The sequence below is a fragment of the Scyliorhinus canicula genome, chromosome 5, assembly GCF_902713615.1.
Source record: "Scyliorhinus canicula chromosome 5, sScyCan1.1, whole genome shotgun sequence".
Classification (NCBI taxonomy): Eukaryota; Metazoa; Chordata; class Chondrichthyes; order Carcharhiniformes; family Scyliorhinidae; genus Scyliorhinus; species Scyliorhinus canicula.
Window position 1 is genome coordinate 35,317,327 of NC_052150.1, and position 23,110 is coordinate 35,340,436.

Consider the following 23,110-nt stretch of genomic DNA (forward strand, 5'->3'; position numbering starts at 1 on the left):
GAGGTTTTTTGGGCTCTGCGGTGCAATTCACAATACTCCATCGGCGAGGCAGAGTGAAAATTCCAAAACCCAATTAAGCCGGAGAGAATTGTGCTTCTCAATTCTTTCCGATTTTTAGCCCGTGCCACATTTTTTACAGGCGGCGAGTGCAAACTCAAAATCATCCCAACGTCTAGTCCCCTCTTTATCTCTAACCTTTAAACATTAGAGTCTTTAAAAATGCTTGGTTATTCTGGCCTTTGCCTCTTGTACATCTCTTCACTTTTTGCTCTTCCATTGACAGCCATGCCTTCAGCCACCTAGAGTTTTTAATTCCTTCACTATACCTCCAAAAGGCCCAATTCTCTTTCTTTTAAGAGCTTCCTTTATTTTTGATTATGCCTATGAATTACCTTAGGGTGATATTCTATGTTGAAGGCACTATATAAAAGCAAGTGGCTATTGGTATCATTAGTTTTAATGCAGGGGTAATGTTTACTGCACAAGTTCCTAAATATCATTAAAATGAAGGACAGCACGGTGGCACAGTGGTTAGCACTGCTGCCTCAGGGCACCGAGGTCCCAGGTCCGATCCTGGCCCCGGGTCACTGTCCATGTGGAGTTTGCACATTCTCTCCGTGTTTCCGTGGATTTCGCCCCATAAACCAAAGATGTGCAGGTTAGGTGGATTGGTCACGCTAAAATTGCCCCTTAATTGGAAAAAATTAACTGGGTACTCTAAATTTATGAAAAAAAAGAATAATTAAAGGCTAGGATGCCTAGAGTTATGGTAATTCAATTTTGCCTACTGGAGGCACTGAGACTTAATGTATAGCATCATTAGAAATGTGCACTTGGATAAATATTTCAAGCTGCAACAGTTACAAATAGCTAAGATAAGCTGCTGCAGGGTTCTAGAAAATAACGTAATCTAAATGACAGATAATGTCCCAAAATATTGAGCATATCTACACAAACCAGGATTTAAATAAATTCAATACAGTGGCAGAAGTGTGTATTTGAACTTGTAAGATTCTTCAAATTGAGCATCAAGACACCAGGAACTTTGCAGTTGCAGGCATCGTGTCTATCCAAGTGACACGCAGCTGGGCCCGACAAATCATGCAGGTTGGCTGTGGCTACCTAAAATGGTGTCCAACAAGGGATGCTGGGAAAAGTGGTCAAGGAAATGGACAAGCAGGCTGCAGAACACATCAAATAAAGTTGCAGCAAAAGGCTTTGCAGACTTCAAACGATTTCACAAGTTGATGAGAATAACATAAGCAAAATGCCATCTCCAGGCCACCCCAGGATCAATAGAACTGTCCTGTTAATCACACTTGTTTATCAGACACAGCGGCACCTAACTTCCTTATTTGGAAAGCTTACATGCATTTAACACTTTCAAGCGTGGCCACTGAATGCCCATTCCAAAACTGATGTGGCAGCCCCTGATTGGACTTGATCAATCAGGCTGATCGAGCCCTGATTGGCAAATGGACCAGAGAATGCCCACCAAGAGAGTCACGAAATTCAAACAGTATAAAAGTTACTGCTCAGATTCATTCTTCTCTTGAAGCAACAACAGTAACTAACAACGGTGACTTGCACCGGCCAAAGAAGGAGACCATCCACACTACCAACAAAAGGAAGACCAGAGCCAGAAGAGAACCAGATTGATAATCAACTAACAGAGGACTACAAGACCGGAACTACAGATAACAGGCCTGTATCTGCCGAACATTTTTAAAAATAAATTTAGAGTACCCAATTCATTTTTTCCAATTAAGGGGCAATTTTGCATCGTCAATCCACCTAGCCTGCACATTTTTGGGTTGTGGGGACGAAACCCACGCAAACACGGGGCGAATGTGCAAACTCCACACGGACAGTGACCCAGAACTGGAATCGAACCAGGAACCTCGGCGCCGTGAGGGCAGCCGTGGTACTCACTGCGCCACCGTGCTGTCCAGTATCTGCCTAACACTTGTCGGTCACTGCCAAGTTAAGTTAAAATCTTGTAACTATTGGTATATAGTGTAACCTATGATTGGGAGTGTGTGATTGAATAACCATAACCATTGTGTGCGTGTGAATAAATATTGTTCTGTTTTATAAACTGAGTCTCATAGTCATTTGTCCACCGTATGTGGGTTAAGACACACTGTGGTTTGGAAAGGGCAACATGGCCCTCTATGCTTCACAGCAAGCTCCCAACATGCAATCTGCGAGTGCTGGGGTGAGATAAACAACAACTATTTAAAGGGAACTCTTTTTGATTTAAAAAGTTTTGCCGTTGTGGAGATACCGTGAAAAACTATAAAATGAATGCCAAGGATTGAGTAGCACAAGTTACCTATCACACAGGTAACAAGACAAGAACCAAAGTATGTTTTCATATCTCAAAGTGCTTTAGATCCAATGAAGTACTTTTTGAAGTACATTTACTGTTGCAATGTAGAAATCGCGGCAGCAAATACGTGCACAGCAAACTCCCCACCTACAGTACTGTGATGAGATCGATATGATGCTTTTTTAATGCTAATTGAGGAATACAAAACCTTGCTATTCCTCAAAATAGTGCTAAGGGATCTTTTACATTCACTCGAGCAGGCAGATGAACCTCAGGTTATCATCATATCTGAAAGATGTGACTTCCAACAATGCAGCAGTCGAGTGCCAGCTTTGATTTTTCTACTTGAACCCTAGAGTGGGGCTTTGGGGCTGACTTTTAAGACCCTGATTAACGTGATTTTGGAGGTGGGGGAGTAGGGTAGATGCAAAATCCAAGGGGCAAATTCTCCGATGTCACGCCGGTTGGGAGAATAGCAGGCCGCGCTGTTTTTTCCCGTGACGCCGGTCCGACGCGCTCCCGCTATTCCCCAACCGGCCAAATTTTTGTCATCGTGTTTCGCGTGCAAAAACACGGAGAATCGCCCGATGCAGCCAAAAAGGCGATTCTCCAGCACCCCCGCTATTCTCCGGCCCAGATGGGCCGAAGTCCCGACGCCGTGGTGGAAGGCATCGATGTTGCCGTTCACACTTGCTTTTTAAAGTTGCCAGCCAGTCGTGCTGGCTGACGAGGAGTGAAGAGGTGAGCGGACCGTCCCGGAGTCTCGGCAAACTGGGGAAGGCATCCCCGAGACCGCAGCAGCCAGTGGGAGAGGGGGGGGGGGGGAAGAGGGAGAAGTGGGGGGAGGAAGAGGGGAGAGGGAGAAGTGGGGGGGGGGAGAGAAGAGAGGGGAGAGGGAGAAGTGGGGGGGCGGAGAGCGAGTAGTGGGGGGAGGGGGGAGAGGGAGAAGTGGGGGGAGAGGGAGAAGTGGGGGGGAGAGGGAGAAGTGGGAGGGGGAGAGGGAGAAGTGGGAGGGGGAGAGGGAGAAGTGGGAGGGGGAGAGGGAGAAGTGGGAGGGGGAGAGGGAGAAGTGGGGTGGGAAGAGGGAGAAGTGGGGGGGGGAGAGGGAGTAGTGGGGGGGGGAGGGAGTGAGTGGAGTGGGTCGTCCACCCCCGGATGCAACATGTCAGCCGCCCTACCATGGCAGGATGGTGACGAGGACAGGGCCGCTGGTTGCCCTGTGGCTGATGGGCACAGGCCACTGACGCACTGGTGAGGACGACGTGTTGTTAAATGCCCGTTGGATGCAGAGAGAGACCCGTGGTTAGGCTGGCCGCGTGTCAGCAGCGCGACCAGGCCACCGGGACACACAGGTATCCCATGGCAGGCAGCCGCCGAGGTGTCAAATAACCTCCGTCTAACATGTCGTTTCTCTGCCCCCCACCATCCTTCTGTAGGTGAGCAAAATGTATTCAAACCGAACGGCTATATTCAGCGCAGTGGTTGGGGCTGCTGCACTGCAGTTGGAGATCGAGCAGCATCCACAGCCACATCCCACAGTGGATGCAGGGACAGCTGCAGGAGCAGAGGGAATGGCCGCGGAGTGGCCCGTCGTCGAGCAGCATGGGGGGGGGGGGGGGGGAGGAGGAGGAGGAGGCATTGATGGTGGAGCCAAGGCTCTTTCCAGTCTCCGAGCGGGGACCTATCCGGGATCTCGCAGTCATTGGTGCACAGGTGCATCCGGGATGTGACCAACGCCCTCTATGCCATCGCCGACTGCTACATCACCTTTCCCGAGGACCGAGCAAGTCAAGACGCATGAGCCCGTGCATTTGCCAACGTGGCCGGGATACCGATAGTCCAGGGGGTGATTGATTGTGTTCATGTCCCCATGCGCCCGCCTGCAGGCAACAGGGAAATCTTCACAAACAGGAGGGGACATACTCCATGAATATCCAGGAGGTATGCGACCCCCACATGAAGATCATGCATGTGTGCACAAGGTTCCCTGGAAGTGTGGATGATGCGTACATTCTTGCGCTGTCATTCATCCCTGCTATGTTTGAGGGACGCCCCCCCCCCTCCCGGCTGAGGGGCTGGTTGCTGGGCAACAGGGGTTATCCACTGAGGTATTGGCTGATGAAGCCTATACGGAGGCCTCAGACCAACGTGGAGACCCTTTACAATGAGGCCCATGCAGCAACCAGGGGTGTGGTGGAGCGCTGCTTTGGTCTTCTGAAAATGCGATTCAGGTGCCTGGACCGCTCCGGAGGGGCCCTGCAGTACCAGCCCGACAGGGTCGTTCGCATTGTTGTGGTCTGCTGTGCGCTGCACAACATCGCGATGCAGAGGGGAGATGCCCTGGTGGAGGAGTCGGAGGGAGAAGCCACTGGCAATGGTGCCAACACTGAGACGGAGGAGGAGGAGGTGGAGGAGGTTGGTGGTGCGTCGGGCGCAGCACACAGACACGACCTGGGTGCAGGTAATGTCCAGGAGGCTGCACGACAGCACCAGCGAGGACAGTGGGCACGTGACGCCTTGGTGGCAGCAAGATTCACGCGTCGCACGCGCCGGCACCACTGAACACCAACACTACCACCTGCATCGCCAGTCGTGCAGACGGTGGGCACACAACTGCCACCACCACCAACACCACCAGCACCCCCCTGCACCCCCGCTCTGCGTACACTGCTCCACGTCGACATTACCCTTACCACTGTGGCCAAACGGTATGGCACGACATTGATGGCTGTGTCAGCGGGTGTGATCAGTGCCATGTTGAATGATGACAGCCCGATCTGCGATGAGCTGAGAACTCAGAATCGTTAGACAAAGTCTGACTCATGGCAATAGCTGAACCATCCATCTCGATGGTCGCTGAGTTCATCAGGGACACTACATCAGGTGCCCGCGTGGGGTAGCTGTGGGAGGGGGTGGGGGGGGAAGGGACTGCACACCCGGCACCGAAGTTTCACCGCTCGTCAACCCCAGCGACACTCGGTCACCATCACGATCCCCGTGTGAACAGAAAAATCACACTTACAAGTTAGGTGCAACAGTGAGTTTAATGGTGAATATTATGTACAGATGCCCTAGCCCCTACAACTAAACTGTACCTTTCACCCGTGCCAACTTACTCTGTGTCCATCTTCATTGCCTTACGGACCCTACCACTACGTCTAAGTGAAACCCCAGATGATACAGCAGGAGTGGAGGCGGACTGCTGAGAATCACCCCCTGCGACATGTCTCCCTGTCGGCATTAGTTTCCTGGGGCGACCCGGCCTTGATGGGCCAGGCTGCTCCGCGGGCGTTTCGGATGACATGGTGCCACCCTGCTCTGCCCGCTGCCCACCCGATGCACCAAGGATGGGACGGGAAGAGGCCGAGCGTTCAGGGACGTCCTGTGATGGAGTTAATGGGACGGGCCCCAGAACCTCCTCCTCCCTCGGGGAGCCCGGTGGCCCCCGGGCCTCACTGTGGGACGGAGGTGCGAGCGGGGAGGTGCCCCATAACCCCACCGACACCAGGCGCTGCCAGTCCTGGAGGCCTGCAACGGTATCGACCAGGATCCGAACGTTCGCAGAGACGGAGTCCAGGGAGTGAGACATTCCCGCCAGGGACTGTGCGACCTCAACCTGTGAGTGCGCGACGCCATCCAACACGTGCGTCAGACGGTTGATGCTCTCCGCGACTGACTGCTGGGACTGTGCCATGGCCTGCTGGGACTGGGCCATGACCTGGTGAGACTCGGCCAGGGCCCGTAGCGCGCAGGCAATGTCGTTTTGGCTCTGGCGCATTGCTGCCTGTGAGAGGGCAGCCCTGTCCAGGGCCGAGGATGACGCGTGCAAATTAAGCCCAACGCCTTGCAGAACTTGACCCATGGCCGAAACCGTTTCACCCATTGCCTCGACCGCGGAATCCACCTGTGCGGTGTCGGCCTGGGTGGCTGCCATGAGCGGCACCACTCCCTGCTCCTGGATGCGGTTTGACTCCTTTAACTACGTCTGCAGCTGCTGGAAGACAGCCCTCATCCCGTCATTGTGTCCCTGGGTTTCGAAATGCATCGGCTGTCCACGTGGGTCGAGTAAATCCAGTAACCCGGGAAACGTCTGGGAGCCAGCTGAATGCTGGGCCTGGGCTGCCCTCTGACCGTTCAGCCCCTCGGCTGCTCCGACCTCCACCTGCTGTACCGGCTCAGCTGTGTGGTGCACACCAGACCGTGGCCCAGGAGCCTCATCACTTAATTGCCCAACCGAGGTCAGTGTCTCTGGGATGGTGGATGGTGTGGGAGATAGCAGTGCCGCAAGCTCTAGGTCCTCGTCCGTCATAAAACCAGCAGAGTCCTCGTCCTAGTCATATTCGAGCACAGGCTGCACGCGCCCCAAGTCTGGTTCTCCCTCAGGTGGCTCTGCTGAGTGTGTTGAGGGGGTGGGGGGGGGGGGGGTGATGAGGGACATTTTGGGGGGGGGGGGATTTTTGTGACCCGGGGGCACCCTCTTGGCACTTACCCTGGAAGCCCTGGTGAGGTCGTGGAGTTTCTTCCGGCACTGCTCCCCAGACCGAGGGGCCTTCCCCACAGCACTCACTGCCGTGCCCACCTCACGCCAGGCCCGTCGCACAACGCTGGCAGGGTGGCGATGCCCTCTTCTAGGGCAGATGATGCCCCTCCGTTGCTCCACCTCATCGAGGAGGGTCTCGAGGTCAGATGTCCCCGAACTTCGGGGCAGGCCTCCGTGGCTCCGTCATTGTCAGGCCCTCACTTGTTTTGGTCGCTCGTGCCCTTTTACGACGCGGAGCGGGGTCACTCGGGCGTCATTCGGGGGTCGCGGGCTTTTGCCGTCATTCCCTACGTGTTTCCTGCGGCCCCGCTCCTAGCCCATTTCCGGGGCCAGAATCGTTCGGGAACAGGGCCGTGTGGAGCCATCGTGAAACTCAGCCGAGTTCATGACGGCCTTCCCGATGCCGCGCGGGAGCGGAGAATTCCGCCCAAGGGTTGGCAAGGTTTACGGACACGTGCTTGTAGGATTAGAATAGCGGTTTTAATATACTTACAACAGAGCCAGCCTGTTAGCCGTTGAACTTTCGGTGAACTGGCCGGCTGACCCTGTGGCACTGATCTTTATACAGCAGCTCCCGGGGGGAGGAGTCCTGGCGGAGCCAAGGGAGAAGCCCAGTACAACTCTCGAGTATTCCCAGAGCTACTCCCCCTGGTGGTCAGGTAGTGCAACTGCACTTACAATATACACACATATATATACAGATTATAATCCCGTGTGAATCACATTCACCACACAAGGCAAGCTCATTACCTTCCCATCCACCTCTGAGCTGTCGCCCATCATACAGTAGGTTGGCTGGAACTGAAATCAGCAGCTTGCCTACCATTTTTAAATTAATAATTAAGGGTCAACTGAGCTTGTTAAAAAAACAACTGACCCGGATAATAAGCTGCCCATGCCAGAAAATGGTTGGCCTGGGTATGAGTCAGGAGTGGGCATGCCTTTTATTTTAATTCTAAAGGCATGAAGGAAGGTGTCATTTGAGCTCCGGGACACCTCCTCCACAAGATGTTACCCCCTCCCACTTTGTTCCTCCCCGCCTGGCTTCCAAAACATGCCTTCCTATCTCCCACGCCCTCAATGCTCACCCACACCCCCCCACCACCCCAAGCTGCCCAATCCTTCCCCATCCAAGACCCCTAACTTACCCGGTTTGGGTCACCTTGACTTCCTTCTCTGTGGGCCTGCTTACAGTCAGTTCTGGTTAGCCAGCAGCTCTTGAGAGGCGCAGAAAATTCAATTCCCAGTTTGTTTAGCCTGTTGGCTATTGAGGAACAGCAAGGTTTTGTATTCCTCAATTAGCATTAAAAAAGCATCACATCGATCTCATCACAGTATGTGCCCACCCTTATAAAATCCTGTCCTTGAATCCAAAGCCTTGTGACTCAAGGCGTACGTACTCCCAACTGAGCCATGGCTGAAAATATAATGAATACCAACCCTTCAAGATGTGCTATGGGCATCCATTCACAACTTGAGCACAATTAACACTGGTGGACCCCTTGAGTAAAGGCTGTCGTATTTCAGACCTGAGCCTCTGTAATGATGCCATGCAAGATTGACTTTACCAATTTGGACTCACAATGCAGAGCTTTGCCCATTAGGACCCTCCTACTGAGAGTTCAGAGCATGGATGTCATGGGATTTTCTGCAGAATTTTGTAAAACTTACCTTCATATATTTAAAAGCCGATTTAAAAATCAACCCACAAATCATCACTCAATTAGCTGTAATCCTCTACAGTCGGCTGACTGTTGAGCCACACTACATTATAATTCACTATTGCAACAATCAGACATTCAATTTGCCATTAAATCAAGATTACTGTTTCTTTCTCCATAAAAAATATACTGCCACATTCGATTAACTAATAAATAATTATTGATTTGTAAGGAAGCAATGGAATTGGAATAATATATGTACAGTAAGAGAGGGTGCAATTTACTGGCCTCATAGCACCCGACTTGGTGACTCAACGAGGCTGTTGAATCCCTTGAGAGGCTTCTCGCAAGATTCACGATGCTTGAGACGTCTCGCGAGATTCATCCGAGCGTTGCGAGACGTCTCGATCTGGATCTCCCCCTCGCTGGGTGTTAGGCTCATTTAAATATACCCGTGCCGGATTCTCCCGGTTCCCAGGAACTAACAGCCTCCCCAGTGAGTACTGGTCCACACAAATGTGGATCAGGTGTAATGGCACCTGGGGGGCTTTCCAGTGGTCGCGGACAGGGCAGGGTGGCGCCTGGCACTCCCGCTGGCACCTGGCACCTTGCCAGTGCAAGCCTCCTGGCACTGCCAAGGTACCCAGGTGGAACTGTCAGGCTGGTAGAGGCAATGCCCGAGTTGCACGGACAAGGCAGCATTCCCATGAAGGGGGGGATGAAGGGGGATGAAGGGTGAGGGAGTGAAGGACCTCATAACGGTTGGAGAGGGAGGGGGGGGGTTAAAGGTGGGGGGTATGAAGGGGGAGGCCTGAAAGGGGGGTGGGGAAGCCTGAAAAGAGGGCTGAACTCAGCGACCCCATAGTGAGGTGTCCTCACTTCAATGGGTGTGGGGTAATGCCAATGGAGTGAATTCTCCTCTGGCGGCATTCTCCGTCCCACTGGCAGTGTACCTCCGCCTGTGGGATTCTCGGCAGTATAGGGTGCCCACAATGGAAATGGAGAGTCCCGCTGCAAGTCACTGAGGACACACGGCTGGGGAGGCGAAGAATTCACCCCATGTTCGGGGTGGGGTAACATTGTCCATGGGTGGGGGGGGACATGGAGGCCCTCAAACTCACTGAGAGATCAGTGTACCCTTCCAGAATGGCGGCCCGATCTCTGAGCAGCTGTTCTCAATGGCAAGTTCAGCTTCCCAGTGTTGAAACAATTTTGAAGCGTGGGCTTGACAGGAGAGAAAATCCCCAAGTCCCAGAAAATGACTAATGGCATGATCTACCGGCCACATTGCGCCCAAACTGTGGCGCGGCTGGTAGATGGCCTGAGAGGCCTCCACCAGGCGTCCCAATAGCTGTTGTGCACAAATCAGGATCCCGGCCACAATCAGCAAGACCCAGTCTCGCAGGTCTAAGCGAGTTAAAAAACCCATTTAACCATATTGATGCCAGATCTAACTGGCACATGGCATCTACTGGCCTCAGCAGGGAGATCCCAGCAGGATGCCAATTAGTACTGGTCCATGCAAATGTGGACCAGGCTGAAAGGCACCTGGTGAGTCTTCCAGACCATTGGAGGCCTCAGGGTGCTCAATGCGTGAACCGCTCCAGCGCCGTGCTGGCTCTCTATGGGGGCCAGAATAGGTCATGCCCGGGCCCTGTTCTCGCCATCGTGAAACGCGATGGCGTTTACGACGGCGGGAACACTTGGTCTCAATATCGGAGAATTACCCCCACTGTATAATAAACCTGGTCACAAATGTGACAAGTTGAACAGTTCAGCAACCTTCAGTTTTATCTGTACTCTTCATGAAATGTATACAAATCTGAATCAAAAACAGGACGAAACATTCCACAGTAGGAATTGGTATTTGATAAAGGATTTGTTAAAGGGAAACTGCATTCAACTTGATTTTTGATGAAGTAATTGAGAAGGTTAATGAGGGTAATGGGGTCGATGTGGTATGTAGGGCAGCACGGTAGCATTGTGGATAGCACAATCGCTTCACAGCTCCAGGGTCCCAGGTTCGATTCCGGCTTGGGTCACTGTCTGTGCGGAGTCTGCACATCCTCCCCGTGTGTGCGTGGGTTTCCTCCGGGTGCTCCGGTTTCCTCCCACAGTCCAAAGATGTGCAAGTTAGGTGGATTGGACATGATAAATTGCCCTTAGTATTGAGTGGGGTTAGTGGGTTATGGGGATAGGGTAGAGGTGTTAACCTTGGGTACGGTGCTCTTTCCGGGAGCCGGTGCAGACTCGATGGGCCAAATGGCCTCCTTCTGCACTGTAAATTCTATGTAATTCTATGTATGGGCTTCCAAAAGACATCTGATAAGGTCTCACACAACTAGTTTGTCAGCAAACTGAAGTCCATGGAATAAAAGGGACATGGCAGCTCGGATACAAAGTTGATTGTGTGGCAAAAAACAGTAGTGATGAACGGTTGTCTTGTGGCCTGGAGGAAGGGTTGCCCAGCGCTCGAACAGTGGTGACTGTTTTTCCTGAACTATATCAATGGCCAAGACTTGGATATAAAAGGGGAAAATTTCAAAATTTACTGATGACATAAAACTTGGAACTGTGAAGATAGTATGGGGCTGGTTTAGCACACTGGGCTAAATCGCTGGCTTTTAAAGCAGACCAAGGCAGGCTAGCAGCACCATTCAATTCCCGTGCCAGCCTCCCTGAACAGGTGCCGAAATGAGGCGACTAGGGACTTTTCACAGTAACTTCATTTGAAGCCTACTCGTGACAATAAGCGATTTTCATTTCATTTCATTTTCAGTAATGAACTTCAAGAACACATGGTCAGGCCACATGGTATAGGATACAACTCATAAAGGGGTACAGGAATTGAGAGTGCATCTGTACAATTGTTGGAGATAGCAGGGCAGTTTGGGAAGAGAGTTAATAAGGCATATGAGGGTCCGAATTCCTCGTTTTGCAACGCTGAAAAGGCAAATCGCGATCGGGCAGAGATCGCGAAACTGCCAAAATCAAGGTTTATGCCCGGCGCTGATTCCGATGTCATGCTCTGGTCCCTCGCTGGTGGCGATATTGATGTTTTCTCCCTGTATCAGAGGTTTCATGCGAAACAGTCATCTGCATGGATTTAAATCTCATTGGTGGCTTTTACACAGTATGATCCACCCTTCTGTGATGCTCCGACCCACATAGATGGATGTCTCACGGGCACAAATTAGTTCAAGTACCTACAAACATTAACAGGGTGCCACGGTTGTGGAGGGGGAGCAGGAGGCTAGAAAAACAGCAAAGCCCTCGGAAATTGTCAGGCGTGCTGGGGGGTGGCTGCCTAGGCGGGGGCAGTAGCGGGGAGCAACTTTGTGCCAGGTTTGTGGGCTCAGGTTGTCTCCTTCAGGAACGGGGTGGCCTGGCTCAGACCACCATTGCTACAGTCATGTCTTTTATACACACCCTTTTGATGCTTCTTAGAGGCCCCTGGCTGTTCACTTTTCTGACTGCTGCATGTGTCCTTTGAGTGCTCAGAAAGCTTCGAATCATCTGGGACCCACCCAGGCCGCCGCTCTGGACACCCTCATTTTCCAGCAGTTTCATCAAGAGGATGGGAGTAGCAAAGCTCAACCAGGCGCCCACCAGGTGTTGGCACTCCTCAGAAGCACAGCCCCATTGCAGAAGAAACAGGCGATCAGCAGAGCTCACCCCAACCAGAGGACACCTGCACTACAGCCTTTGGAGTGGAGCCCTCCCTGCTTAGCTTCCGCTCTCAGGGCAGAGGCCCCACCAGTGACCCTTATCCCTTCAGATCACCAGCTGTCTCCTCCTGGTGAGGCTGGCAGCGCTGATTGCCTCTGCCACCACCTCCCAGGCGGTATTCAGAAAGGCAGGCTTGAGTCTGCCGCCTAACTTGGGGAAGAGGGCATCTCTCCTAACCTCACTGGCATGGAACTGTGGGTCCACCTCGGTTCCTGACCTGGGGGGGGGGGGGGGGGGGGGGGGCAGGTTATCTGGGAGCCATCTTCGTGGCTGCAGTAAGTGTGTCTTAAATGGAGCATTTCAAAATAGCTCCAGCTGCCAGGCTCTTTAGCGCTAACTCCAGCCCTGGCGGTTAGAATGCCCGCTGGGCCAGGAATTGCTCAAAATTCACGTCAGCAGAGTGCTGGCCCATTTGCATGTCCTGACTCACTTTCCAAATAGTGCCCCCAATGGGAACTTGAATCACACGATTTAGTTTTACAAACAGAGATGTAAAGTTCAAAAGCAAGGAGGTTATGACAAACCTTTCTAAAATACCGGTTTGGCCTCAACTTCAACTTTGCCCAATTATGAGCAACACCCTTGAGGAGCAATATGAAGGCATTACAGAGGATGCAAAGTAAATTTGCAAGAATGGTTTTTCTGTTATACAAATAGACATCAGAAGCTGGAGCTGTTCGTACCGAAAGTTGAGAATAGATTTATTTTTTAATAAATGTTTTTATTCTCCATTTTCACATTTTCCTCCAAAATTTACACCCCACCCACAAACAGTAAACGGTAACAAATACAAAATCAATCCCCTTAACAATAACAACGATCTGATCGTCCCACCACCCCAAACAACGGCCCACCTGTCAATATATGCATCCAATAAAACAAACCCTCCCACGGTGGAAACAAAAAGCAAAGGAGAAAAAGAAAAAAGGAGTCCGGGACCACTCACAGTCACCATAGAGTCCACTCCACCTCCCCCCCCCCCCCCAACACACACACACACTCAACGCCGTCCAACCTCTGAAAGAGTGCCGTACATGATACCCAAGAGTTATAAACCCTCCCCCCACTCCTTCCCAACTCCTCCCGTCCACTACCTCTTGTAAAACTCCATCCCCCAACCTCGGTTCCTTCCCCTCCAGCTTTCCACCCCGGCTAGACCACTCGGACCCTGTTCTGCCAGGCTCCGATGGCCGCAGCACCTCCCCCCACCTCACTTCCGTTCACTGGCCGGCTTAGACCGGCCAGCGTGGAGGCCCTCACCCGGGTCCCTTTCCCCGTTGCCCGACCCTAGGAAAGCCCAAAAATCCCCCTTTTAGTGCACAAACCCCACATATCCACCTACACCCTAAAGAGCCCTCACTTTGAGAGAAAGTCCCTTGTCCAAATATATACAAGACCGGCTCCTTTAGCCCATACACCCGCATGCAGTGAAACAAACAAACAAAAAAACAGAAAATACAGTCATGAGGTTACATCGGCACATGGCCATTTCTCAATTTCTCAGTTCTGCCACAGTCCTTCTGCCTTCGCAAACTCCTCCACCATTCCAAAATAAAAGTCCTTGAGCTTGTAAGTCACCCTCCGCTTCGCTGGATATACAATGCTGCACTGCACCTTGCTAATGTACAGTGCCCTCTTCACCCGGTTGAAAGCAGCCCGCCTCCTCGCCAGCTCCACCGTAAAGTCCTGGTATACACGTACACCAGCTCCAGCCCACTGCACCACCTACTTCTGCTTGGCCCAGCACAGGACCTTCTCCTTCACACTGTACCTATGGAAGCACAGAGTCACTACCCTTGGCGGCTCACTCGCCTTTGGTACAGGCTTCCACGACCGATGAGCCCGATCCAGTTCATATCGGGAGGGATCCTTCCCCTCCCCCAATTATTCCGCCAGCATCGCAGCAAAATACTCAGTCGGTCTCGGCCCTTCAACACCTTCGGGCAGCCCCAAAATCCTCAAATTCTGTCGCCTGGACCTGTTTTCCAGGTCTTCTATTTTTCCTCGCAGATCCATATTAATTTTCAGCACCTTCCGCATCGCCTTCTCCATCGACGTAAGTTGATCACCATGCTGCAATAATGTCTCCTCCACTTCCTTCAGCGCCTCCCCTTGGTTCCGCACCTCCGCCACTGCGCTCGCCACTGCCGTCGTCACCGGGGAAATCGCCTCCTCCACCAGCACACTCAAAACCTCCCTCATCTCCTTCCTCATTGTCTCCATGTATTTTTAAACTGCCTTTCGAATTCCGCAGCAATTACCTTAGTTATTTCTTCAGCCGTAAGCAATGCGGCCTCCCCTGATGCTCCAGCCTCCATTTTCCTTGGTGACCCTGTGGTGACCTTTCTACTCCCCAACGAACTTTCAGCTGTTTTCACAGCCGATTTCTTACTCGACCTCGACATATCCATTCCCTGTACTTTCTCCTGACCTTCACCGCCTTCGCTGCCCCTAGGACCGGGCGTTAATCCCCGACAATGCCGTTCCCGAACGGGTGCGCTCCAATGCGCGGCTGCCTCCCGCTCGCCATCACTGGAAGTCAGCCGCCACCGCTTCATCAATGGCCTTTGTGAGATCTTTTCACAGTTGTTCCCTCTGCTGCTAGAATTAAGCTTTCATAAAGGCTCTCAAGTCAGCTTGAGGCCTTTAAGCTCGCCCTTCCCCTCCTGCATGCTGGAAGAGGCTTTTGTCTCTGCTGTAGCTTCAGCCATATCTTTCACTGTTTCTGCGGGTCTGGTAACCAAGAAACATACCTTTCCTGGGGGAAAGTACTTCTCCAACATTCACCTACGCCTTTTCATCAAAATTCCACCCCGTATTGCTTAAAAAAGAGCTCTTTTCTGTAACCTTGGGCAGGAGCTGCCTTGTGTGTGACCACTTACTCCATGGTGCACACCGGAAGCCCCAAGTTGAGAAAGGATTTGATAGAGGTGTTCAAAACCATGAGCGTCCAGACAGAGTAGATAGAAAGAACTGTTCCCATTGACGGAAAGGGTGAGCGCCAAAGGACAGTGGTGTAGAAACATAGAAAATAGGAACAGGAGGAGGTCATTCGGCTCTTTGAGCTTGCTCTGCCATTCATTATGATCATCCAGCTCAATAGCCTACTGCCGCTTTCCCCCATATCTTTTGATCCACATTTCCGCAAGAGCTATATCCAACTGCTATTTGAAAACATAATGTTTTTTGCCTCAACTACTTCCTGGGGTAAGGAATTCCACAGGCTCACCACTCTAGGCGAAGTAATTTATTCTCATCTCCGTCCTCAATGTTCTACCCCGGACACGGGAAGCCAGTGTCCGGTGACATACCACGAGATCTGTGCCGAGTCCCCCATTATTCATTATTTATATAAAGTTAGATGACTATGTGGGGGGTGGGATCAGTAAATTTGCGGATGACACAAAGATAAGCCGGGTGGTTAACAGGAAGGCTGAGAGTCTTGGGTTACAAGAGGTTATAGACGTGATGGTCAAATGGGCAGAAAAGCAGCAGATAGAATTTAATCCTGAAAAGCAGGAGGTGTTACAATTTGGATGGAGCAGTTTTACAAGGAAATATTCAATAAATGGCGCCACACTGGGAAGTCCTGAGAAACGGAGATCTTGGCGTGTTGTAAATAGATCTCTGAAGGCAGAAGGGCAGGTCAGTCGGGTGGTGAAGAAGGCATATGGCACACTTACCTTTACCAATCGTGGCATAGATTACAAAAGCAAGGAAGTCATGTTGGAATTCTATAGAACATTGGTGAGGCCACAGTTGGAGTACTGTGTTCAATTCTGGTTGTCACATTATAGGAAGGATGTGATTGCATTAGAGGGGTTGCAGTGGCATTTCACCAGGATGTTGCCTGGGATGGAACATTTAAGTTGTGAAGAGAGATTGGATAGGCTTGGGTTGTTTTCGCAGGAGCAGAGAAGACTGAGCAGTGACTTGATTGAGGTGTATAAGATTATGAGGGGCATGGACAGGGTGGATAGGGAACAGCTGTTCCCTTTAATTGAAGAGTTGGTTACAAGAGGACACGTTCAAGGTGAGGGGCGGGAGGTTCAGTGAGGATTTGGGGGGAAACTTTTTTTACCCAGAGGATAGTGCTGATCCGGAATGCACTATCTGGGAGAGTGGTCGGAGTGGGTTGCCTCACATCCGTTAAAAAGTTCCTGGATGAGTACTTGGCATGTCTTAACATTCGAGCAATTGGGATTAGGATTGGCAGACCTAATTGATCGGTGCAGTCTCAATGGACCAAAGAATCTTTTCTGCACTGTATTTTTCTGTGATTCTGTATCCTCAGACTGTGACCTCTGGTTCTGGACACACCCCCATCAAGAACATCCTTCCTGCATCTATCCTGTCTCGTCCTATTAAAGTTTTGTAGGTTTCTATGCGATAAACCCTCATTCTTCTTTAAGGTGAATGACAAAAATAATCAAAAACATAGCACTCTACATTGCAGACCATTTGGTCCATTGGGTCTCCACCAACCCTCTGAAAGAGCATCCTACCTAGGCCCAATTCCCCGCCCCATTCCTGTAACCCCACCTAACATTTGGACACTATGGATCAATTTTACATAGCCAATCTACCTAACCTGTACATCTATAGTCTGTTTGAGGAAATCGGAGCACCTGGAGGAAACCCACCCAGACACAGAAAGCATAAACTCCACAAGTCACCCAAGGCTGGAGTTGAACCTGGGTCCCTGGTGCTGTGAAACAGCAGTGCCAACCACTGCACCTCCGTGCCACATGGGCAAAACTTTTTTTATGCAGCAAGTGGTCAGTATAGAGCAGGGGTGGGCAAATTACGGCCCGCGGGCCGCATGCGGCCCGCCAAAGGTCTTTATGCGGCCCACCAAGTCATTAAAAAAGTTTTAAAAATAAAAATTTTTAAAAATTTTAAATTTGTTTTTTTAATTTGTTTTTTTAAGGTTAATGGGGGGGGGGGGGGGGGCTGTTGGGTTACTTACTGGTATAGGGTGGATACGTTGACTTGAGTAGGGTGATCATTGCTCGGCACAACATCGAGGGCCGAAGGGCCTGTTCTGTGCTGTACTGTTCTATGTTCTATATGAGGCGCCCAGAATCATAACCGGGTGAAGTAATTATTTGACTTAATATACTATGCGGCCCTTTACAATTGTGAATTTCTGAATGTGGCCCTTGCACGGAAAAGTTTGCCCACCCCTGGTATAGAGTCATAGAGGTTTACAGCAGGAAAAAAGGCCCTTCGGCACAACTTGTCCATGCCGCCCAGTTTTTACCACGAAGCTAGCTCCAATTGCCCGCATTTGGCCCATGTCCCTCTATACCCATTTTCTGTTTGGTCCCTCTGTCCCCATCTTTCCCATATAACTGTCTAAATGTTTTAGACACTCGTTCTAGACACTGACCATCCTCGGTGTGAAAAAATTGCCCCTCTGGCCCTTTAGTATCTCTCTTTTGTATCTTCATACACATCAAGTTTTCAACTGTAAAAGTTGGTCATCCTATTCCATCATGTTTGAGGGTACAAATTTTCAGCCGTGCAATATCCCAACATAGCAAGGCTTCCCATACAGTTAAGATTCACATCAGTCAGTCTTGCAACACATAGCATACTAATGTGAAACCTTAAACTGTCTAATCCAATTATTTTGATGGAATGGGTTCAACAAAGGAGAGAAAGCCACGTGTTTGTAGTACTCAGGGAGTAGGTATTGTTGGTAAGGCTGATAGTTACTGCCCATCACTCGTTGCCCTGATAGGATGGTGCTGGCCTTCATCTTGGAACAGAGTGTGCTGTAGTGGTTTGATATACCTGAGTCAACCACATTGGTGTGGGACTGGAGTTTCCTTCCATAAAAGACAGTAATAAACCAGTTGGGCTTTTACAATAATCCAACAATCAGGTCACTTTTCTGATTGGCGTACAATTTTTAAGACTCTGAATTTAAATTCCCAGGCTGTTCTGGTCGAATTTGAACTAATTCTATTATTAGACCAGGTTGAATGACTAGCTCAGTAACATAAACACTGTACCACTCTACACAATAATCCCAGTTTTTACACTGTGTTTGGTTTACAACTGCTTCCTGTATCTAGTTACTATCAAATAGTATGTGCTGTTCTCAGTAATATAATTCTTTTCAGATTTGGATTCTGTGTGTTTCAGATTGATATAGCTTTGTCCCATACACAAGATTAGGAAACTTAGCCAGTTTCAAGCAAACCAAAATTATCTATCTTTGCTGTTTTGAATTGGCTAAATGATCCCCAAACCTCAACTCCAATGAATTAATCATTCTGGCTTGTACTCCTAGCTGACAGTAGCTGGCAGGCTGTAAAGATTAAAATTCACCATCTCAATGAGACATCCATTAGTAGCTATGGGTGGGGGAAGGGATAAATCTGCTGACACCGAATGTGGTATTGCACTGACAAGAATAATACAAGTTAAGGATCAGAATTGTCTATTTGCTCTATTAGTGGTGTGATACAACAGGGCTGTGCTCAACTAGCAGTCTGCAGCAGGGAATGTGATTAATTTCTCTGTCACAACTCCAAACAAGTCAGTCTGGTTTTGATTCATGGTTAGGTCAACATTGAAGAATGAGAATCGGTACTTTCATTTTAACATACTGCGAAAAAGCAGCAAATTGACAGTATCTTTATTTTTATCAGTTAATCACTAAATTTACAAAAATATGTATTTGAACAGAATCTAAAAATATTATACAGTTTATATTAAATTTGAATGCTCCGGACACTCTTTAACAATAACCACGACCATTATGAAATCATAGATGCAACTTTAAAGCACTTCTTTTAATGGTAGTACAAGGCAAAATGAGAACGAGTAATTGGATAAAATTACATTAAGGCGTGTCCACCAGTTTTGCAACACTTCATATAATGAGAAGAAGATTCCAACACCATTAGAAACTTCTTGGGTTGCTCCATGAATTAATTAAATACTTTCCATCCCCCACGGGTGGCAGGGTAACAGGAAACATGAAGACATTATGGTCCATAAGTTGCAGTAAAAATAACATCGCAGACCATTGTAATGCATATAAAAAGCCCATACGTTTGAGAAGAAGAGATTCACCCCAAATTGCTGAATGATTTGCACTGCTTCAAGCCTTCAACACCAGCCTTGCAAAAGCGAAAATGCGCCATCTGCCGCCCTTAAGTATCAAGAGATTGTTGGAACTATGACATGAATACAAATGAATCTTGCTGTAGCCAGTTAGGGTTGGTATGTTCATGTTTTGCAAACACAACATGTCACTCAATCTTGGAGGGCAAGAGAGGAAACAATTGAAACTGAGGAGCCTCACTCCTGCAGGAAGTGAGTTGTTCCTTTCATCAATCTTTTATTTACGGCTTTACCTTTTTTTGCCGTATATTTCTCGTTCTGTATTTAATTTCAAGTGCAGGGCATTCAGGAGGAGGTCCCAGACACCCTCACTGCGATGATATTAGCTCATAATTCCAGCAAATTGCAACGCAAAACATAATAAGAGCTGAAGAGTGAGGAAGGAAAATCCAATGCACAGTGCACCATCCAGGCAATTTCTGGGGAAATAGTGTGTACACAACAAAGAATCACCAAAATCTATTGCCAACTTAAGAAAACTATGAGTAAGAAGATAACAGTTGCATTTCTTACGGGCATGCCGTCTCCTTCTTGCATGGATCTTTGTTGCTGCTTGCCATTTTGTGATCTGAATCCTTTGAAAAGAAAAAAATAATCAATGTACAGATAAATGCAAACATATAACATATATTAATTATGACTGCTTGTACCATGTGTTGGCCTAGAATGGACTTGTCCAACCTTTTTGCCTGGGGTGCCATGTTTTAAACTATTTTTCGCTCATGGGGGCCATGTGCAAGTTTTAGTAAGATAAAGTTTGGCACAATATTAAACATTATTTTTTTGAAAAACAAGGTACGAAAAATAACAAGTAGTAAATAAAGCTGAGTTTTAGAGAGTAATATGTGTTTCTGGATCACTCAATCACCCTCACCTACGATGAGAGTGGGTGAGAGTGCATGATGATGCATGAGAGTGAGTGAGGACCCTGATACTGGGAGTGAGCCTGAATTTTGGGCACATTCTGCCCCCACACACTGACACTGCCCCTCACACACACTCTCTCTCCCCCTCCACTCCCCCCACTCCACTTTCTCTCACCTACTCACACCCTGTCTCTTCCCTCTATCTCACGCTCTCTCCTCTTCACACTCTGGGCGGGATTCTCCAATAATGGGGCTATGTCCCCACGTCAGCATCAAAATGCGGGCGTTTCACTACATGTGCAGTCTGTGAAACGAATTGCTAGTTAAGACAGTGCAGTGGTGGTGTCCAAGATGTGGCTCAATCTGTGATGGCCATGGCAGAGCGCCTCAGCTGCAGAGCATGTTCCAGTCTCACATAGGCATTACTGTGGCACTCCAGAGCAAGCCCCAGTTGCTGGGGGACATGTCCTTGATGCAGGTGGACCTTGCCGGGGTCCTACGGAGCATGTTCCAGTCTCAGGTATTACCGTGGCACTCCAGAGCATGTCCCAGTCGCTGGGAGATGAGTCCCAGTCTCAGGTGGACCTTGCCGGGCATGTTCCAGTCACAGAGGGGCACCACTGAAGGCATCGACAATGTGATGCAGACATTGGGGAGCTGCCTGGGCTGGCAGAGCAAGATCACACAGGGCATCCGGAGCTCAATCTAGTTGCCCATCCATCCAGAGGTGACCCCCTGGGCACCAACTAGGAGGAGGGGGTGTTGGATGCCAACCCAGAGCCTCCCTATGGGGAAGCGATGGCGGCCACCAGTTCCCCCGAGTCCTACAAACCCCCCACGGCCTCGACAACCACGTGTCTGGGGCCAGCGTTCGGAACATGCTGATATGGCATGGCATGTGCCGCAGGCAAGTGGGTCATCCTCTGGGGGCCTTCCCAGCCCAGCCCAGGGCCCCCCGAGGTCACCTGCTGGGGGCATCAAAGGCCACGGGACGCAGTAAGCTTCTGGCTGCCTCCACCTCTGATGTGCATTCTGGGGACACACCTAGATGCAGCGGCAGAGCATGAAGGGCTAAGCACATATAGGATCATTGAGAGGGCACTGGGTGGAGAAGGGGGGTTGGCGAAGGAGGAGGCAGAGAAGGGGGTGGTGGTGGACGGGTGGGCAGCAATTGGGGTCACAATTGTACAATAATAAAACATATTGAACCCTAGACATGTGAAGTCTCTGGCACACTATTCCGCAATGCAGGCCAACCTCCAACCCACTGCCCCAGCCCCCCCGGGCACACTGGCCCTGGATTTGCCACTTGCTAGCCAAGGCAAACCACGTGCGGTGATTGGTGTGAGTGCACTTTTAGCAGACAGACAGCAGTCAGGCTATGGCACAGATTGAGGAGCACCAGTGCTTAGCTCACAGCGGGTAATCATCACCTTCAGCCTTCGACACTGAACCGCTGACACTGCCGACACAGGCCCATAACACTAGAGTAATGTTACACAGATCCTGGTAGGATGGAAAAGGGCAAATGGGGAGGTGGGGGGGTGGTTTGAGGCAGGCCAGGTGGGAGATGGGAACACGAGTTTGGTGAGTGGGAAGGGGGGGAGAGGGCTTGAGGGCCTCCCTGGTCTCCGGAGCATAACGGATCCTCGCCGCTGCTACCGGTCCTCCATCCTCCGGCTGGTCCTGCGGGTCCCCCCCAGGCTCATCCTCCAGCCCCTCCTGGTCCGACACCTCCTCATTCTTCTCCTCAGAGGTGGTGGTATGTTCCTCCTCCTCCACTGCCAGCATATCACCCCGCTCCTGTATCAGGTTGCGGAGGACAGTGCAACCACCATCCTACCAGGATCTGTGTAACATTACTCTAGGGTTATGGGCAACCCTCTTGGGGGTGTACTGAAGTGCATTTTCAGCAATCCGATGCACCGCTTAATGACAGCCTGGGTGGCCACATGGGCCTTGTTATACTGGGTCGCCGCCTCGGTCTCTGGCCTCCACACTGGCCTCATTAGCCAGGTCCTTAACGGGTACCCCTTATCACCCAAGAGCCATCAACCCACCCTTGGGTGTTCCTCAAAGATGCTGAGGGTCTCCGACTGCCCCAGGATATAGCTGTCATGCACGTTCCCTGGGAAGGGCGCACACACATGCTTGATCTTCAAGTGGTGGTTGCACATAAGTTGGACATAAAGGAAGTGCAACCCCTTCCTGTTGATGAAGGGCGCTCCCTGATGCCCCGATGCATGCAAGGTAACATGCATGACATCTTTTACCCCCCTGGACCTGGCGCACCCCACCGATGGCAGAGAAGCCCGGGCATCTTGCTGGGCTGGTCCAGATCAAAGTTTATATAATTAACTGCCTGGGCAAACAGGGCATCTGTGACTTCAGGAATACACTTATGGGCTGTTGGTGGGATCTGCCGTGCTCAAGCCCTGGAGTGATCCAGAGGCATAAAAGTTCAGGGTTGCGGTGACCTTGACAGCCACCGGGAGTGGGTATCCTCTACCTCCACGTGGTGCCAAGTCCGCACCATCCCCTTGGTGAAGCAGAGCCTTCTATGGCACATGCCATCCGTCATCTGGCTCTGCTAACCTGGCACAACACCCTGGGATCTTGACAGTGCCAGCATGCCAGGGGCTGTGCCAGGGCAGTACATGGCCATGTCCCTCATCATCCGGGGGCTATACTCACCTCTGAACCCCTGGCATGGTCATTACGACTGATTTCCATTTTTGGAAACCAGTCATGATTCCCGCCAGGGCAGAACATCTGACAACCCTGGAAGCAATGGTCTTAAGCCATTTTTGAATATTTAAATCAATTCAAATCAATGGTAATC

At 50.4% G+C, this 23,110-nt stretch overlaps 1 protein-coding gene across 9 annotated transcripts in view; it reads right to left on the bottom strand.

Annotated features, from left to right (window-relative positions):
• The window catches only part of LOC119965901 (uridine phosphorylase 1-like), a 159,355-nt gene that overhangs the window by 101,547 nt on the left and 34,698 nt on the right, over positions 1-23,110 (bottom strand). For all 9 annotated transcript variants that reach the window (XR_005460623.1, XR_005460624.1, XM_038796892.1 and 6 more), the window contains one exon: positions 19,916-19,977. Coding sequence is in view for 7 of the 9 variants with exons in the window: in XM_038796892.1 (XP_038652820.1) it covers positions 19,916-19,962 (47 nt within the window). In the remaining 2 variants the exon portion in view is untranslated. The remainder of the gene's footprint in view (positions 1-19,915; positions 19,978-23,110) is intronic.